At 48.1% G+C, this 18,534-nt stretch overlaps 3 protein-coding genes across 4 annotated transcripts; 2 read left to right on the top strand and 1 right to left on the bottom strand.

Annotated features, from left to right (window-relative positions):
• The first annotated feature begins 208 nt into the window (after nt 1–208).
• LOC136489119 (IQ domain-containing protein IQM2-like) lies at nt 209–3,888 on the top strand. The gene is made up of 10 exons (XM_066485843.1): nt 209–329; nt 664–1,265; nt 1,384–1,498; nt 1,657–1,722; nt 1,828–1,916; nt 2,009–2,099; nt 2,210–2,356; nt 2,455–2,547; nt 2,635–2,736; nt 2,845–3,888. The coding sequence occupies exons 2-10, from the start codon at nt 778–780 to the stop codon at nt 3,643–3,645; spliced, it is 1,992 nt and encodes a 663-aa protein (XP_066341940.1). The 5' UTR covers nt 209–329; nt 664–777; the 3' UTR covers nt 3,646–3,888.
• Nucleotides 3,889–4,621: 733 nt separating this feature from the next.
• On the bottom strand, nt 4,622–9,068 carry LOC136489105 (uncharacterized). Of its 2 annotated transcripts, none has more exons than XM_066485831.1 (14): nt 8,907–9,068; nt 8,778–8,822; nt 8,600–8,698; nt 7,997–8,107; nt 7,212–7,386; nt 7,025–7,081; nt 6,762–6,898; nt 6,611–6,670; nt 6,462–6,539; nt 6,257–6,327; nt 6,102–6,166; nt 5,713–5,789; nt 5,523–5,609; nt 4,622–4,981 (listed from the first exon to the last, which is right to left on the bottom strand). In XM_066485831.1, the coding sequence occupies exons 1-14, from the start codon at nt 8,982–8,984 to the stop codon at nt 4,937–4,939; spliced, it is 1,185 nt and encodes a 394-aa protein (XP_066341928.1). In that variant the 5' UTR covers nt 8,985–9,068; the 3' UTR covers nt 4,622–4,936. The 2 variants fall into 2 exon arrangements, with proteins under 2 accessions (XP_066341928.1, XP_066341932.1); XM_066485835.1 differs by having other exon boundaries at nt 4,622–4,964.
• Nucleotides 9,069–12,308: 3,240 nt separating this feature from the next.
• Nucleotides 12,309–13,736, top strand: LOC136489095 (uncharacterized acetyltransferase At3g50280-like). Its single transcript, XM_066485825.1, has one exon. The coding sequence runs from the start codon at nt 12,309–12,311 to the stop codon at nt 13,734–13,736; it is 1,428 nt and encodes a 475-aa protein (XP_066341922.1).
• The last annotated feature ends 4,798 nt before the right edge of the window (nt 13,737–18,534 follow it).

Genomic DNA, 18,534 nt, shown 5'->3' with positions numbered 1-18,534 from the left:
AGGAGGACCAGCGTGAAAGCTCCTTGTATCAGACAATAACCTGTACTTACATGCATGTTAAGTGTTAACCTGTTTTATGTAGTATTATTTTTTATAACTCATCAAATCTGTCAGTGACAAACTTTTGATCAGGGAACTAGCTAGGATAGGACACCGCAAGTTTTGGTTTGTTATTTATAGAGTGCAGGGGCTTTTGGGCTAGCTCCTGCCACCTACCTTCCCCGTATGGCCACCGCCCCATTTAGATTCTGTTCCTCCTAAATCTGCCCTCTGAGGTGGTTGCAACTTGTTGCTTTGGCACGAGGATTTGGATTTCTCTTGGAGGCAAGGTCTGTTTCTTGATTCTTGGTTTATATATGTTTGTACCATTTAGTTTTCTAGATAGATAATGGGTCCTTCCGATTTTGCAAGGAAGAAACAAAGTTTGAAGGAGATGGAGGTTGTTCTTGTTGAGTTGCATCATGCATGCTCTCTTTCTTCCCTTCTTTGATTGTTGGTTATGCCTTGCATCCTGACCTGCAATCTGTTCCTGAACATGGGAAATTGTTTGCAAAGAGCAGTATGAACGCAACCCCAAAAGGGATTCAAATGTGTTCTTCTGAAACAGTTCTTGCCCATTCACAAAACTTGAACTTGGTGTCAATTCTTTCTTGGCACATGCAGATTGGCTGAGACGGTGAGATCCAACAACCGAATCCAATCTAATCCAATCAGAGAAAAAGGAAAGACGACGAAAGGCCTTTGTCTGTGTGGCACCACATCTTGGCATCAGGGGAAATGGGATTGTCAATCTCATACCCACCGGACGACTACCTGCCAGCAGTGGAGGACAACATGGGGCGGCTCTTCATCCGGTCTCTGAGCTTCGACGACATGGAGGCCGCCGCTGAGTCGCCTTTGTCTTCGCCTTCGACTTCGCCTTCGGCATTGCCCCCCGCCTTTGGCTCCGGGAAGCTCATCATAGAAGGCTCCCTGAGCTTCAAAAGGAGAGAGGCTGACAGCATTCAGATGCAGAATGTGTTGTCCATCAGGAGTCCTAAACCTCCTGATAAAGAAGCTTGCAACATCATCAGTGCCGGTGCTGCTAGTTCTGGGTCATCAAGATTCGGGCCAATCGGGGACCGTCCACCAGATTATGATTACCCTATGGTCGGAATGGACAGCCCCAAGCACCAGGCCGCGGCCGTCAGGCTGCAGAAGGTGTACAAGAGCTTCAGGACAAGGCGGCAGCTTGCGGATTGTGCTGTTCTTGTGGAACAACGATGGTAAGACACTGCCTTGTTCTATGCTAGTATTTATTGGGTTGGGTGAGCTTGTTCTAGTCATCAAGCCATCAAGGTGGTTCTTTTCTGAATTTTATTTATGATCCTATGCAAAATGCAGGTGGAAGTTGCTTGATTTTGCACTGCTCAAGCGGAACTCGGTGTCATTCTTTGACATAGAGAAGCCTGAGACTGCTGTCTCAAAATGGTCCCGGGCAAGAATGAGGGCTGCCAAGGTACCAATTGTATTCTTCTGTTCAGATATACCATCATAACATCAGCAATCAGCATTATGAATCTTGTACAGTGCAATACCAACTTTGTATCAGCAGTTTTTCTTTTCTTGTAATATACTGCATTCCTGACAGAGGTGTAGTGTTGCTGTCGCATTTAGGTTGGCAAAGGTCTCTCCAAGGATGAAAAGGCCCAGAAACTTGCGCTGCAGCACTGGCTCGAGGCGGTATGTTATGTACAAAGAATATAAATGTCTCCATAAATATAATGCTGGTCAGATTATGCCGCTGAGCAATCAAAAACTGCATTTTGATCCATTTCTGCTTGTCAGATTGACCCTCGACATCGGTATGGGCACAACCTGCACTTCTACTACCACCGCTGGCTCCACTGCCAGAGCAAGCAGCCATTCTTCTATTGGTACACACACACACAGCAAAAAGTCATGTGTCTGAACCAATGAACAACATAGCTACTATCGAGTACTGACGGTTCTGTAATTCTTTGGACAGGTTGGATGTAGGAGAAGGGAAAGATGTCAACTTAGAGGAGCATTGCCCTAGATCGAAGTTGCACAAGCAATGTATCAAGTACCTTGGTCCTGTAAGTTCCACTGTTTGTTCCTCCCCAGATTCAAAGTAAAAAAAGAAGAAGAATCATTCAGGCAGAAAGAAAGGGAAAATAACCAAATATGTCGTCTCGTGCTCGTGCAGAAAGAAAGGGAAAATTATGAAGTGATAGTCGAGGATACGAGGCTGATGTACAAGCTGAGCCGTCAGATAGTCGACACGACTGGAAGCGCCACGGGGACCAAGTGGATCTTTGTGCTCAGTACATGCAAGACTCTTTACATAGGCCAGGTGAATGATGATTCCCTGACAAGTTCGGATGGAATTCTTTTGAACACTGAGAGCAATTCAGTGACTGAAGTGAGACCGAAACTTTGACATGTTTGCAGAAGCAGAAGGGCGTATTCCAGCACTCAAGCTTCCTTGCAGGGGGAGCCACATCTGCTGCAGGAAGACTGGTCGTGGAGGATGGAATTCTCAAGGTATGGCATGGAAATTTGTAGGATTCTTCATCCCAACAACACTGTTTTTTTTCTCTCTTGCTCAAGTTAGATATCTGTTCATTTCAGGCTGTGTGGCCTCACAGTGGGCATTACCGGCCGACGGAGCAGAACTTTCAGGAGTTCATGAACTTCCTGAAGGAGAGGAGTGTGGATCTTACCAATGTGATGGTAAGGAACCTGATATACTGTGAATCCTATGTACGTAGATTAGCTAATGATCCCAGACGCTTCAGCTGATACTGGTATCACTTTGCTGGCTTTTCGGTTTTGCTACAGTTGAGCCCATCAGAAGAAGGTGAAGAAGACGGCGACTTCAGCCTCAGGGGCAGCCGCTCTCAGCTGGACCTGACCCAACTCTGCCAGCAAGAAGAGAGCCAAGAACAGGAGGCACAATCTGCGCAACGCCATGGCAAAGACGAAGCCGAGACCTGCAGCCACGAACCCACCGTGCCAACATCTACAGAGACCTGCAGCATGCCGGCGACGACGATCAGGAAGACCTCGTCAGACAACAGGCTGCAAGGGAAGCGGCCGCCCAGGCTGCTGATCAGCTCCAACAACATAGCACCCCTGCCGCCCACCACATTCGGCCACAGCAACGCCAGGGCGCCATCGCCCGGCGTGAAGGACGTGGACCCGGACTCGGCCATGCTGGGCGAGTGCCTCGACTTCTGCAAGCGGAACCTGTTCGCGGAGGACGGGTACGAGGACCACTACCTGGACGATCTCGCGGAGGTGCCGGAGGCGCTGATCCTGAGCCGCATCAACTCCAAGCGGGCCATGCACTCGTACCAGCTCGGCAAGCAGCTGCACTTCCACTGGAGCACCGGTGCCGGGCCCCGGATCGGCTGCGTCCGCGACTACCCCTCCGAGCTCCAGTTCCGGGCGCTGGAGGAGGTCAGCCTGTCGCCCCGCGGTGGCGGCGGCAGGCCGGCGAGGTTCCCGTCGCCCAGGCCGGGCGCGCTCACGCCCAACAGCATCCCTGCCGCCAAGTGTGGCTCCCTTATGGCTGAAGGCGACGGCGTGCACGTTTCGCTCAAGCCTAGGCAGAGGAGTGCCACTTGGACTGCATTTTGATTTGAGATTGCATGCATGCTTCCTTCAGTTTTTTCTTGCTTCTTCACTTTCACGGCAGAATGATAGTGATGCTGAGTGTGCATACTTAACTGAGGGAAATGTGAGACAGCATGCTCCTTCACGTAGACGAGGATAGAAGGATCGGCATTAACATTTGGCAAACACTGGGTAATGCCATTGCAATGGTACTGATAGGTTGATGAGCAAGCTCTTGCTGTTTTATAAGTGCATGGAAAGAGCAAATATGAGGTATCACTTCAGTGAAACCATTCTCAGATTTCACAGAAATCAAAAGCAAATCATGTTAACCAACTGAATGAAAAAAAAGGATTTGTTTTGGCAGTGAAGCAACAATCATGCAGCTAGTCCATTCCAGGGCATAACCAAACAAAATATTTGGATTTGTTGTGACAGTGAAACACATCAATTTGGCTCATGTTGGCAATGCAGCAAGCATTCAAACAACTCATGTAACTAGTTGCCCAATGTGACAGCATATCCTAATTCAGATACAAATGTACCAAAACTGTAACCAGATGAGTACTCACACTACATTTCCATTGCTCTTAACCATACTTCTTAGCCAAATCAAAGATAAAGCAGTGTCGGATAAATTGATAAGCACTACACAACCAAGACCGTTTACATTTTAAAGACAGCAACCTCAGAGGACAGACGGCCAACAGCAGTCTCATGAGACCTCGCTATTTTAGGCCCCTTCGTCTTCTTAATAAAAAGGTTTTAGGCTGAATGTAAACAATTCTATTCCTCTCGAAAGAATCAAAACGAATTTGCCCCCCCCCCCCCCCCCCCTTAAAAAATTCAAGAAAAACTAAATTATCCCGCTCAAAGGAAAATATAATAGTATTGTTCTTATTTTGTTATTTTTTTTCTTTGCAAGGGTTAGAAAGTTGGCAAAAAAAATGTTGCAAAACAAATATTATGCTTGATCTTACAAAATTAAACAAATACTGAACTTATCACCAAATATAAGGTTGACTTAAATTCATATCAATGAAGTTCAACAATTGCAATGTACAATAATACTGTTGACACTTCTCAAGACACCCCAAGTTAACAGAACAAAAACCAAATACACCTTACACTACCTGATCTATCTCTTTAGTGGCTAACTAAACGGGCCATGCAAACAAGGGGGGTGGTCAACTAGGGGTGAGAAAATATGCTCGACGACCAGCCATGGAATCAGTAACTATCCGTATCCGAATTCCAGGTGTGAAGGGATACAAGTTGCATGGTCAGGACTGATTCTCCGTGTCAGGATCAAGATTCAAACAATCTGTCGGTCGTTCAGGACTCTGGGAGATAAACCGCCCTGCAAAAGACCAAGTTCAGTCAACCAGCATAATGTGTTGTATTTTAAAGTTATGACTTATCATGTAAGGAAGATGCTTGGGGGCTTTGGGCTTATAGTGGTTGTTTGGATCTGATGAACAACAAATCTCTTTTGGAATAGTACAATTTAAGAGCAACTTTTGGAAAAGACAGCTTTAGGTGGTTGTTTCGCTGACATGGACACTGTTAGTCACGCCCTAGCCAAGCAGCAGTAGGCCATGCACCTCCCCAGCTCCCCATGTCTCAGTGAAGCAGCAGCACTAATTGAGCGGGCCACCAGCAATATGGCTAAAGCAGTCGTCAGCCTTCAGGAAGAAGCAAAAGTAACCAGTTGTAATCATTTCTCACAAAGTGCACAACTGTTTTTTTTTTTTTTTTTTGGAAAACAGGTTTTCTTTAAATGAGAGTTTCCAAACAACGTTTTTCAGGTAGTTAGGTTAAAATCTGTTTTAGGAATTTTGACTTCCACAAAACCTGTGCTCCAAACAACCCCGCAGTGTAAGGAGCGTAAGATTCCATACCATGTCAATGTCTCCTTTGGGTTCAAGAAGGCTGTCGGCCGTTTCTGTATTCGCAGATACTAGCTCCGGAGATGGCAAGGCACCAGACTACAAGCATGAAGAGAACTCAGTATATGATCACAGAACTATGGAAAATTGGTTTTCTTACCCATGCTAGACTAGACAAACAATGACGTAACAGGCGACTTACCTTGAAGTGCACTGGACTTTGTACTTGCATGCTGCCTGGATCAGTTTCCAACTGGTGGTCTACATTTTGTGTGGTGGCTGTAGAAAATATAGAAATAGATAGTTGACAGTTTGACACACAAGGCACAAAGTAGAAATCAGAAACGTAAAGTGGAAGTAAATTGTCTATGTTAAGATTTGGTCCAACAATGATATGCCAAGTGCAAAACTGGATATGAAGCTGGATAACTTCGATAGTCTATAGTGGAACTTGAACAAAGAAAGATTATTAAGAGTTTTGGAAACCAAGTGTGTGACTGCAGAGTAAATATAAATTATGACAATGACGTCCAGTTCTCGTAAAAGGACGGATTGAAACCAAGCTCTTAAAAGAGGAAAAGGGGGACTTACCTTCTTTGACAACTGCAGTTACTGAGGTATGCTCATTTGCTAGACCACATTGTGAACCTGGAAACCTAATGGTTTCACCACGCACAACATAGAGCATGTTCAGATTTTTTTTCAATTTGTTGACTGGAACAATAAATGTTCAATGAATCACTCACCTTTCAAGCTGCTCATTATTCACATCCTGTACACCCTGACTTTCAGAAATTGCTGAAAAAATCTTCATTCGCTAGTACACAATCAGTTCAAGAACAAATAGTATTTAGCTATAGACATGATGAAGAAATTATAATATAATTCAAGACTCAAAATATGAACAGTAAAGATGTCATTCAACTTTTTACTAAAATATTTGCATCTTACCTCATTCCCAATACTACTGAATAAATCTTGAAATTTCTGTAAAGCATTTTCCATATTATGAAGTTCCAAACGCATTGCCTGCAAAAAAAAGGCATTCAATTTGGATCTTCAAGGCAACTGGAAAGTTGAAATATTGGTAACAGAATCACCTGATTCTCTGAAGTTAATCTCTCAATAATCTCATCCTTCACCAACAAAGTTTTCTTAAGGTAACATCATTAAGGTAGAAAACAACCCACGTGATTTTGATATAAACTGAAGATCAAACTTATGCAATTTATTGACTTAGTTAATGGATATTTCTTCCAGATCAGACTGAAAAACATTGTTAAGCTTCTCAGCCTCAAGGCGATTTTTTAACTCATATATGATCCTTGCCCTACTACAGAGTTCAAGCTGGTATGCACTGATTTTGCTTTCCAGGAAATTAAGTCTCTCTGCATAAATGGAACATGAGAGTTACTGCATAATTGAAGATAAAAAGAAATCATGCATATACAGTAGCGATGATCATCATATAGAAAACACAATCTCATCAAGCAAGACACAAGAAGAGGAAATACCTACAAAATCTTTCTCAAGCACAGAAATCCTTTGGACTTTATCCTTCAAGTCAGCAACTGAAATAACAATACAAGTGAAGGTAAGGAAAGATAATAACCAGAGAAGCAGTGACACATAATAATCAAAATTAAATTGAGCAATCAGATAGCTGGAGAATCCAAGTGTCAAGAGTGATCATAGCCATACCTACATTTTCCTTCTCACCAACCAGACAATGCACATCACCTAGTACTTGTTTCATGGCATCAACTTCCTTTTCTACCGAACTAAACAAAACAAGATGTGAATTCAATTTCTCCGAAATTACAGCAATCTGTTTGTCCTTCATCTGGATTGTCCATTGCATAGAACAAGTAGAGTCCTGCCTATGAACATGGTATATGAGCCAAATGTCAGTTTGTTTCCACGCACACATTGATTCAGAACCAAAGCTAAAATCTCTGAAAAACCGAAATTAAATAATGTGAATTCCATGATAGTAAACAATGTCCGCTTTTCGTCAAATTCTGACCAATAAATGCTTCTACAACACTTATAGTTGGCAATTGCCATTGTACAAAAAAACAAATTGAAGTTGTTATCAAAGATGCAGGCATGTCTGGTTCTCTTGCCTAGCAACTTAGCAAGGTCAGAGAACAAGCAAGCTTGTTCGATCCCTTTGCTTGGTTTGAATTGGGGAAAGGTAGGTGAAATACTCCCTCCTTTCCAAATTATATGATATTTTGACTTTTCTAGATATATTGATTTTACTATGTATCTAGACATAGTGTATTTTGACTTTTCTAGATACATTGATTTTACTATGTATCTAGACATAGTGTATATCTCAGTGCATATCAAAAGCTACATATATAGGAAAACCAAAACGTCTTATAATTTGGAATGGAAGGGGTAATTTATATAAAGAAAGAGAGCGTGCAAATAAACAGTGGCCCAAAATAAACGGGCAAACAAAAAGGGAAGCTACCTGCCTCATAGTGTTTTATGAAAGCCTCCCTTGATTGAAGTAGCACCTCCATGCTTTCTTTCAAGTTGTTTTCGTTTTTCTCCAGCAGCTCATTCTCACTCTCAAGACACTTTATCTGTACAGAAGGGCAATAATTGGAATTACCAACTAGGAGGCCAATAGATCAAAGCGGCATTGGCAACTAGCTTTATCCATATGGTAATGACGACACTGACTTGTAAGCAATGGCACACATATGATGGATACTGTCCAGAATCATGAACTAACGAGGAACACATATCATTGGCGTTTCGCTGAAATTTGGCTTATGCTGATTTGTTGTGAGAGGAAAACGCTGTTTGTTAACTGAAAAGTAGCGCGCGAAGTAGTGCTGTAGAACAGGGTGAAAATGGGCAGCATAACCTAACGAGGAACAGGTCTCCAACAATGCAACCTAAAACTGACAACCATAACACCATATCAAACAAGAAGCTGCAGCCCAGTGACCCAAGTGTGAGTGCACTGCAGGCCTCCGGCAGCTTCACAGGTAAAATCAGTCACAATCCAACAACGACGCCCCCAAGCGGTAAGGACAAAAACTGGAGAGAAATGGTGAGGGAGGACGAACCCTGGCCTCGAGCCTCCGTATCGAGTCGTCCCGCGCGGCCACCTCCGCTCGCAGCTCCCGGGCCTCCCTACGGTGCTCCTCCGCCGCCGCCTCCCACCTCTGCACTAGATTGCCAGAACACACAAACCTCCATCAGCGGACGTGGCACAGGACCCTAAACACCGAGAGAAGCGCTCACCTGGCCGGCGTCGCGGAGCTCCTCGCGGGCGCCGCGCTCCCGCTCCTGCGAACGGGAAACGGGGGCCGATTGTTAGTGCGCGGGTCTGGAAGAGTCTAGAAGGCCAGGCGGGGTGGACGGTTGGCTAACGCGGAGAAGGCGGAACTCAGAGACGAGGGCGAGGAGCTGCAGCTGCAGCTGCGACAGCGCCGCCGCCTCGGGCTCCATTGCCGCCGCGCAGGGCAGTCGCCGGGTTCCCGGCTCCAGATGATCTCCGCTCGGCTCTTGCAGCGCTGATGCCCAGGAAGTTTAGGCCCGCTTAAACGCTGGGCTGGACCGTTAAAAGCAGGCACGACCGCACGAGGGGCGTGTTGAAGCAATTGCAATCCTTCCTAAAAAAATGAAGCAATTGCAAGCCCTGTGGGCCCGGGTTATTCAGCACAACAACCCTCAGCATTTTGCTAATAAGAAAACATTTTTACGCAGATCGGAAAAAACCTCAAAGTTTTGCCTACATTGGTCATTGGCCATTGAACGGGAGAACACCCTTGTATTGTAGGAAACTATAATCGAGCAGCAAGCAAAGGACTTTGCAGTTTAGCCTACAACTGCGAGTAAGTGTGTTCCTAACTCCTATTTTCATTCATCAAGCTTAGGAATAATCTAAAAGGGTTCTTGTAAATGCAGTTATCATTACGTCCTCATTGACACCAATCTGGACAAGAGCAAGATCATGGTTTATACAACTCAAAAAGGTGAAAACATGAACATACTCAACCCCCCGTAGATGTCCCAAGCAAGTAGTTATACACAATCACTCTTTTCCTGATATAGTGGTCCAGTAGGTATTCTTCAATCTGGTTGTACTCACTCTTCGTAATGTCATATAGGGCCTTTGCGAAGTACCATAAGAAAATCAATGTTATCTAGAACTTGCTGTTATACTCCCTTCTCTCTAGAAAAGTGTCATTCTCACTTCTCAAAAAGTCAAATATTTTTATCTTTGATAAAATATATACTCCATCCGTCCTATAAAAAGTGTCATGCTCACTTACCTAGAAGTCAAATATTTTCAACTTTGATTAAATATATATAAGAAAATATTAATATTTATGATACATAATTAGTATCATTATATAGATCATTGAATATATTTCCATATTAAAATTATTTAAAGATATAAATATTACTAATATTTTATATAAACCTAGTGAAACTTAAGAAAGTTTGACCAACACGAATCTCATCAACTTACTCGGTACATATGGCTGCAGTTGTTTAGGCTGCTGCTGTGTAGGTTCATTCTTCCTATTGGCTATTGTAGCTGTTAGGGGAGGCTGTGCAGCAACAGCTACAACGCTCCATGACGACACTTTATGAGACGGAGGGAGTACAATATGTGTGGTGCACAATAAGTATATATCATTAGATTAATGGTTGAATATACTTCATCATAAAATTGAATATACAAATGTTACTAATATTTTGGGGAAATTGGCTGGCGGACACCCACAGTGGTGGTCGTTTGCTGGCGGACACCCAAAGTGGAGCTGTATGCTAGAAGACACTCTGGTTTGTTGTAATTATGCCAGAGGACACCGCGGGCCGGTTTCCCCCGGTTGAGGAGAGAGAAATTTTCAGTTTAGACATCCGGTGCCCCTGAGCCACGTTTGGGTCTGGTTGGACCAGCTAATTACCGACCCGAGCCTGGTCTGCTTAACCGGCCCGTCCCAATCTGCTCGGACTTACTGTGTGACGGTTGTCGCCATGGCCGCCGACCTCGCTGTGCCGAACCGACCTCCTCCTATGTCGTGTCCCGTCGATCGAGCTGGAGCTCGGCCATGGCAAGGAAATATCTACAAGTTGACCTACTATGCCGAACCAGCTTACTCCGGCTACAAAAGGGAGCCGGCGAGCTCGCTGTGGACGCTATGGAGGAAGCGGGGAACCAGATGGATAGGAAGGTGGACGAGGCCGAGCATCGTCGCAACTCGTTCCTTCTCCGTCGCCCTCCTGCCTTCCTTTGCTCCGCACGGGGACGAGAAGACCGAAGTCGGTCCGCCGCTCACCGCCGGAGCACAGACGCTACCTGCGCCGCGGCAGCCCGAGCCCACGCAGGAGCCGCCCTCGGCAGCCCTGCTCTGACTCCTCCCCATCCTCCGCCTTGCCCACCGCCGTGAGCCCTCTGCCCTCTCCGTCTCTCTCTTATCTCCCTCTCTGCTCCACTTTCACCCAACGCCGCCGAAGCCAACCTCCCCACAGTCGGCGTGTCCCTCCCTTTTTGTTCCGCCTCCCTCTCCTCCCTCGCTATCTTCCTCCGCTCTCTCTCTCCTCCGTCGCCGTCCCCTGTGCCCTCCGCCGACCGGTCACCACATCGAAGCCGTGGCCATGAGGCGCCGCCGCCATGTCCTCTCCTCTCTTTCCGTCGCCCTCTCTCTCTTCTTTCTCTCTCTCTCCCTTCCTCTCCTTTCTGACCTCACGGCTTGGCAGCGGATGAGGACGACCAGCGCAAGGCAGCACTCGGCCACATCACTCGGCCCAATAGGGGCAGGCCACGCCTGGCCGCGGGGCCCGCCTGTCATAGGCTCCACTCCCTTTCCCTCCTCTTCTGTAGACAAGGTTCACAAAGACCACTGATACTGAAGGGGCAAGTCCACAGATCGGTGTATAGGTCCACGAGCTCACAGTGCCCCAGTCAGCCCTGACCCATGCGTCAACCACAGGATAAATTGCTACGCATACACGAGGGATGTACACAGAATAGTAAAGAACGACCCAAACATGGCTCAGGGGCACCGGATGTCCAAACTGAAAATTTCTCTCTCCTCAACCGGGGGAAACCGGCCCGCGGTGTTATCTGGCATAATTACAACAAACCAGAGTGTCTTCTAGCATACAGCTCCACTTTGGGTGTCCGGCAGCAAACGACCACCACTGTGGGTGTCCGCCAGCCAATTTCCCCTAATATTTTATACCAACTTAGTTAAATTTATGAAAGTTTGACTAGCATAAAATCCCATGCATGACACTTATTTTTGGGGAAGAAAGGAGTATGAGTTATTGTCACTTCAAAAGGAGCTTGTCAGGTTCATTATGGATGAGGTAGTGATAAGGGGTGACTCGGTAGTGACAAAGGCTGACGAATTTTGCATTGTATGCAACCGATGTATATGACTATTCTAGGAGTACCAAGCAAATCCGGTCATAGTATTTTCTTTTTAATGAAATCCTATCTGAATTGAAGACCACCTCCTGCGCCTTTCTTAAAAAAGAAATACTAGGTTTACCGATGGACACTTGCCATTGGGCACGGCAGTTTCCATGAGCATTCCATGGCGGCCTGCAGGAACTAACCACAATGTGGATCATGATATGGGTTGGCAGAGCCGACGGGCTGACGATGCGTGCATGAACCTGCATCTTAACATATGCTGTTGCTATATATATGACTCCATGGATGTTATCTGTTGCGCCACCGAAGAAAACGAATCAGCAAGAAGCAGCCTGCAGCTGCAATCCACTGCTCGTGCAACCTCCGAGGTCGAGAAGAGAATGCAGCAGTCACCGGTGCAAGTGGTGTCGAGGCGCATCGTGAAGCCGCCGCCTCGGCCTCGCGAGCGCGTCCCGCTCACCACCTGGGACCTCTCCTTGCTCTCCGCCGACTACATCCAGAAGGGCCTGCTCTTCGCGCCGCCGCCCTGCTTCTCCACCTTCACCCACCTCGTCGACCACCTCCAGGCCGCCCTCGCCGACGCGATCGCCACCTACTACCCCGTCGCCGGCCGCCTCGCCATCGACCGACACCATGACGACGAGGGCCACGTCGTCGGCTGCTCCGTGTCCGTGGACTGCGCCGGCCAGGGCGTCGAGGTCCTCGAGGCTGTCGCGGACGGCGTCGTGGTCGCCGACGTCGTCCCTCCCGACGCCGATGTCCCGAGCGTCGTCCGATCCTTGTTCCCGCTCAACGAGGCCGTCAACTACGACGGCCACGAGCGCCCGCTCTTCGTCGTCCAGGTCACCCAGCTCGCCGACGGCGTCTTCGTCGGGTTCGTGTACAACCACGCGCTCTCCGACGGCACGGCCTTCTGGAACTTCATCAACGCGTGGGCGGAGATCGCGCGGGCCAGGCTGTCGTCCCCGGCCCCTGGCGGCGGCGCATGCGTGCTCGCGTCGCGCACGCCGCCCCTTTTCGAGCGCTGGTCGCCCGACGGTAGTGGCGCGGCGGCGCCGGTCGTGCTCCCGTACGCCGACATCGAGGGGCTCATCGTGAGGCCGACGCTGCCGCCGCCGCCGCAGAGGGACCGGATGCTGCACTTCTCGGCGGAGTCTCTAGCGGCGCTCAAGGAGCGTGCACGGCAGGAGCTCCTGGCAGCCGGGGACACTGCCGGGGCGGCCGCCGTGACAAGTTTCCAGGCGCTGAGCTCGCTGCTATGGAGGTGCTTCGTCCGCGCGCGGCGCACGGCGCCGGACCAGGAGATGGTGTTCCGCGCGTCCGCCAACAACCGCGGGCGGCTCCGGCCGCCGCTGCCGGCGGAGTACTTCGGGAACGCCATCAACGCCGTCTCGACGGAGGCGGTGCGCGCGTCGGAGCTGCTGGCGCGCGGGCACGGGTGGGCGGCGGCCGCCGTGGGCCGCGCGGTGGCGGCGCACACGGACGCGGGCATCCGAGCGCTCGCGGCGGCCTGGGCGGCGAAGCCGGGGCTGTTGGCGTTCAGGCTGTTCGACCCGAACGCGATGTTCATCAGCAGCTCGCCCCGGTTCGACATGTACGGCTGCGACTTCGGGTGGGGAAAGGCGCTGGCGGTGCGGGGCGGCAAGGCCAACAAGTACGACGGCAAGGTGTCGTTGTTCCCGGGGCGGGAGGGCGGAGGCAGCATCGACGCGGAGGTGGTGCTGACGCCGGAGCACATGGTAGCGCTGGAGCAGGACGACGAGTTCTGGGCTGCCGTGTCGCCGGACGTGCAGCCGGCGACGAAATAAATATTGAAGCTTTTGAGTCGTTATTACTACTGCCACTGCTACGACAGTACGGCTACGGCAGCACGGTTGTATGGGAATGTCTATGAATATCTTTTCTTGTGTTATTTATTATTATGTATTCAGTCACTAGAGGAGGAGCCTTCGCCTTTGAGGTAACAATAGTTGGTTAACTTGCAATAAGACTATATAGGTTGGTTCCTACTTCCTAGTCCTAGCCGCACCCTGCATGAACTTCCGCAATGATACGTGGCGTGCCAAACACCCAGACAGGTCTGATGAGGAACATGCATTCTGTTCTACGGCATACAGTACATGGTACTATGTAGACATATAGGCCCTGTTCAGTTCACCCAAAATTCAAAATTTGGCACTATGCAAAAAAAAGATTCTCTGTCACATCAAACTTGCGGTACATGCATGGAGTACTAAATGTTGACGAAATCAAAAACTAATTGCACAGTTTGGTTGTACTTTACGAGACGAACGTTTTGAGCCTAATTAGTCAATGTTTGGACAATTATTACCAAATAAAAACGAAAAGCTACTGTACCTACAGTAACTCCATGAAATCTAGCGGCGCCGGATTGGGGACCAACTAAACGTGGCCATAGATTGCGTTGCCATAATGCTACGATGAGGACATCTGTCCTTCAAAAAAAATCTCGTACCCTCGTTCCACTCCTCGCGGCGCCTCCATCCCGTGCATTGCCCGCGGGGCCTCCACCCGCCGCTGCGCTTACCACTGGCCTCTTCTTCCCGTCCCCCACCCAGCCAGAGCTCCTAGCCGGCCCCTTCTTCCCACACCCGCCTGGTTAGAGCTTGCTGGCAGCAGCCTGCGCCTGCGACCGGCCCCTTCCTCCCGGCCCTCGCCTGGCCAGAGCCCGCCGACGGCCTGCGCCATCGCTAGCCTATCCCCGCCTTCCCCTCCGCTTGCCTACGATGGCGGCAACCCGCATCCCGACCAAAGCTCGCCAGCAGCCTTTCCTCGCCGCCCCCTCCGCTCGCCTCCAGAAGGGGCCGCGACGGCGTTGCCCTCCACCTGCCCATCCCCCGCTTGTGTTGCATCGTACGGAAGAAGAGGGTTGAAAAACGCATGTTGCAAGCCTAAGTTTGAGGTGTTTTAGATGTTTCATAGGTATGTTACAAGTGCTTCATAAGGATGTTGCAAAAGTAGATCGGGATGTTGCAATGGTTGTACACGTATGTTGCAAGCTTCTGTTCCTAATGTTTCATCAGTTTTTTCAGATGTATGTTGCAAGTGTGTTTATTTGGATGTTGCATATGTTCCACACATATGTTGCAAGTGTTTTATCTCGATGTTGCGTTTTTACAACGTTTTTGAGGTGTTTTTGCAAGTGTTTCAAATACATGTTTTCAAGTGTTTCATCTGTCTTTAGACATATGTTGCAAATGTTGCATCTGGATGTTGTAAAAGTAAATGGGGTGTTGCATCTCGCTCCCTCCTCGTCTTTGGCTGTCTCGCCTCAGTGTCTCCATCTTCTCTCGGCGGCGGTTGGGCATCCGAACCAGAGGCGTAGGCAGGCGCCGCCCCCTCCCCTTTCTTCTCGATGCTGGCGACGCAGCGTGGGATGGCAGCACATCAGGGCGAGTGGCTGAAAGGTCCTTGTTTAGTTTTGGTAATTGAGTGACAACCTTAGGTGCACTAATATGTGTTTGAGTGAGATACACAAGTGATTAGTCCATAAGTACATGTGTGTGAGCAACATATGCCATAGAGGTAAAAATGGCTCAGAGATGTTGCAAAGCTCACACATGTGATGAATGATCTTATTGCATATGAGACATGATATTGAGTCATGTGACTAAGGTGGAAAAGATCAAGTCATGACTTGGCTCAACGGACTGGTTGCAAGTGTGAAGGGCAAGTTGAGTGATGAGTTGGCGCCGATGGACCGAAGCAACGGTGAAGAGCAAGTGAAGTCATGATCGATGAAACAATATGGTCATGTGATGATATGGAGTGGATCATATCATTGTTGATCATGTTGGTGCATGTGTTGCATCAACATCGGAGAAGTTGGAATGGAATGTGCAAGGCAAAGGTATAACCTAGGGCATTTCATTTCATCGGTCATAGGTGTGTAGAGAAGTTGATGACCAGGTTTAGGATAGATGGTTGTACTATCAAGAGAGGCAAACTTGTTTGCAAATCAGTTATCTAGTGCCACTCGAGTGATCTAACTTTGCATCGTTGCTAGGATTGAGTGGCGTGGCAAGTTGAGTGGCTAATCCTTTGAAAAATAATTGTGAAAATGCTAACACACATACACATGGTGTACACTTGGTGGTGTTGGCACATTTGCAAAGGAGAAAAAGTTGGTGAAGAAAAAGAGTTGAAAGCACTGGTCACGGGGTGACCAGACGCGTTCGACATGTGGACCGGATGCGTCCGATATCTGACTCAGGCTGTAGAGTTCCTGACATGACCGAACGCGTCCGATATCTAAATCGGACATGTCCAGTATTCTAGCTGGGCGTGGGCAGAGTTGTCGAGGTGACCAGACTCTGGTTCATAGCAGTGATCGGACGCTGAGCAATCATTATTTAGCGTCAGGTCATGGTGACGTGGGGCGTAGGGTTGACCTAGAAAGGAACAAACGCAGGGGCACGTCTGGTTGGGAGTACCGAATGCGTCCGGTCTGTCCTCAGCGGCTCTGGGAGCTCTCTGGACTCAACCTGGCGCTGCCTCGCCTGTGTCCGGTTATTTTCAAGTTGTGCATCCAATTAGGTGGTGTTCGCGCATGTTAGAACTAGCCGTTGGGCGCCAACTGCTACTTCATTTGAAGAGGGACACGTGGAGGTCGAGCAACGACTGGACGTAGCGCGTCCGGTCACCACACCGGACGCGTCCGGTGTGCATGAGCTGCGCGTCCGGTCAGTGCACAGAATGCCTAGTGAAGAGGTAACAGCAAGTTTAGCCTGTGGGGCCATAAATAGAAGTGGTGACTAGCCTTTGGCCGGTTGCTGAGCACCCTTAAGCCTTGGTGGCTTGTGTAGGTATGCTTGGGAGCCCTCTAACTCACTTGTGCTTGATAGTGATCATCTGATCGAGTGAGTGAGTGAAAGGACCTAGGATGCCGCCTAGAGGGGGAGTGAATAGGTGTTTCTAAAAATTAACACCTTTAAATGCGGAAACAATTAGTAAAGGGAGTTTCCAAAATGGAAACTCCAAATAAGAGTAATACCACCCCTCACAAGTTAGCCACAGAGTATGTAAAAGATACTAAATAAATCTAGGAGCCACAATCCTGCAACACAATGATTAGCGCAAGGATCAAATAATTTCAGCACTGAGCTCTAATACCGGATGTGTCCAGTAGGTATACCGGACATATCCGGTATACACGATTTCTGTAGAGCAGCCCTAAACTTGCTCCTTTCGATTTCTATCTTCAAACCAAACTACAGGTACCTACTCAAGATGACAGTAAATGCAGAGAACCTGCACAAGAGCTAGAGCAACACAAATATCGAATGAAATGCAAATTGAGACACGATATTTATTTTACCGAAGTTCGGACTCGTTTGAGTCCTACTCTCCATTGAGAGGGCTACGGGTGACCCAGCGAAGGTCAGCCCTAGAGGGTACCACAAAGATCACTCTAGCTAGAGTCTTTTCCAACGCCTTTTCCTCCTTCTACTAGATGATTCTGAGGCGGCGGAATTGACCATTACAAACTTTCTGAGGCACACCACAATCTCTCAGGTGCTCTCCGGCGATGCCTAACTGTCTAGGACCGAAGAGTCCAAGAGTAACAAATGCGAATCACGAGATTGACAATATGCACAAGTGCTCAAGTGGTTGGATTGCTCTCTTTTTGAATTTCACTTAACCCACAATTTGATTTGACAAATTTGATCAATCACTCACTAAGAGAGGGTTGGGAGAGTTGGCAAGGCTAAAAAACGTGTGTGTATATCAGCAGCCTCCAAAGGTGGAGGCTTAGGGGTATTTATAGCCCCCTTAGAAAAACTAGCTGTTTTATAGCCATTGCAATACCGGACACGTCTGGTATGCATACCAGACACATCCGGTATGACTTACACTGCCCCAATGGTAACTAAGTTACAGTGAAGTTGTGAGGCGTCGGAACTCCCGACCCTCAGTATATTTGAAAACCATGTAACTGAGTCAAAGTAAGCGAGGTGTCAGAACTCCCGACATATGCCAGGACTTCCGACCATCGGAATTCCTGACTCACATTGGAACTCCCGACCCTCAAGGCATTTGAAAACTAGTCATTGGCCTCTGGCCATCCATACCAGACACGTCCGGTATGAATACCGGATATGTCCGGTATGACCAGGACAGTGAACCCTCCAAGTCAGTTAAAGTGTGAGACGTCGGAACTCCCGACCATTGCTAGGACTCCCGACCGTCGGAACTCCCGACCATTGCCGGGACTCCCGACCATCGGAACTCCCAACTTACGTTGGAACTCCCGACGAACCAACCCGAGAACAATAATTTGACCACTGCTGGGTAAATACCGGACACGTCCGGTATCCAGACCAACAAAAATAAAGTTAGCTCTTTTGTCGCTCAAATACTCAAAACTCACATGGGTTGGCTTGAGCACTTATGAAACATTATCTATCAATATGATGCATCCCTCTTAATAGTATGGCATACCTATTAAACTCAAGATCAAAGGAAAAATGAATTTATACCACTTGAGTTGATCTCTTTTGAATTGATGCCATCCCTTCCAATCTTCATCAAGTAAGGGTGATAACATGTTGATGTTGATCTTTTCACTTGAGCATAACCATCTTG

Source organism: Miscanthus floridulus, chromosome 1, assembly GCF_019320115.1.
Source record: "Miscanthus floridulus cultivar M001 chromosome 1, ASM1932011v1, whole genome shotgun sequence".
NCBI classification, from domain to species: Eukaryota; Viridiplantae; Streptophyta; class Magnoliopsida; order Poales; family Poaceae; genus Miscanthus; species Miscanthus floridulus.
This window is presented reverse-complemented; position numbering and strand designations above follow the sequence as displayed.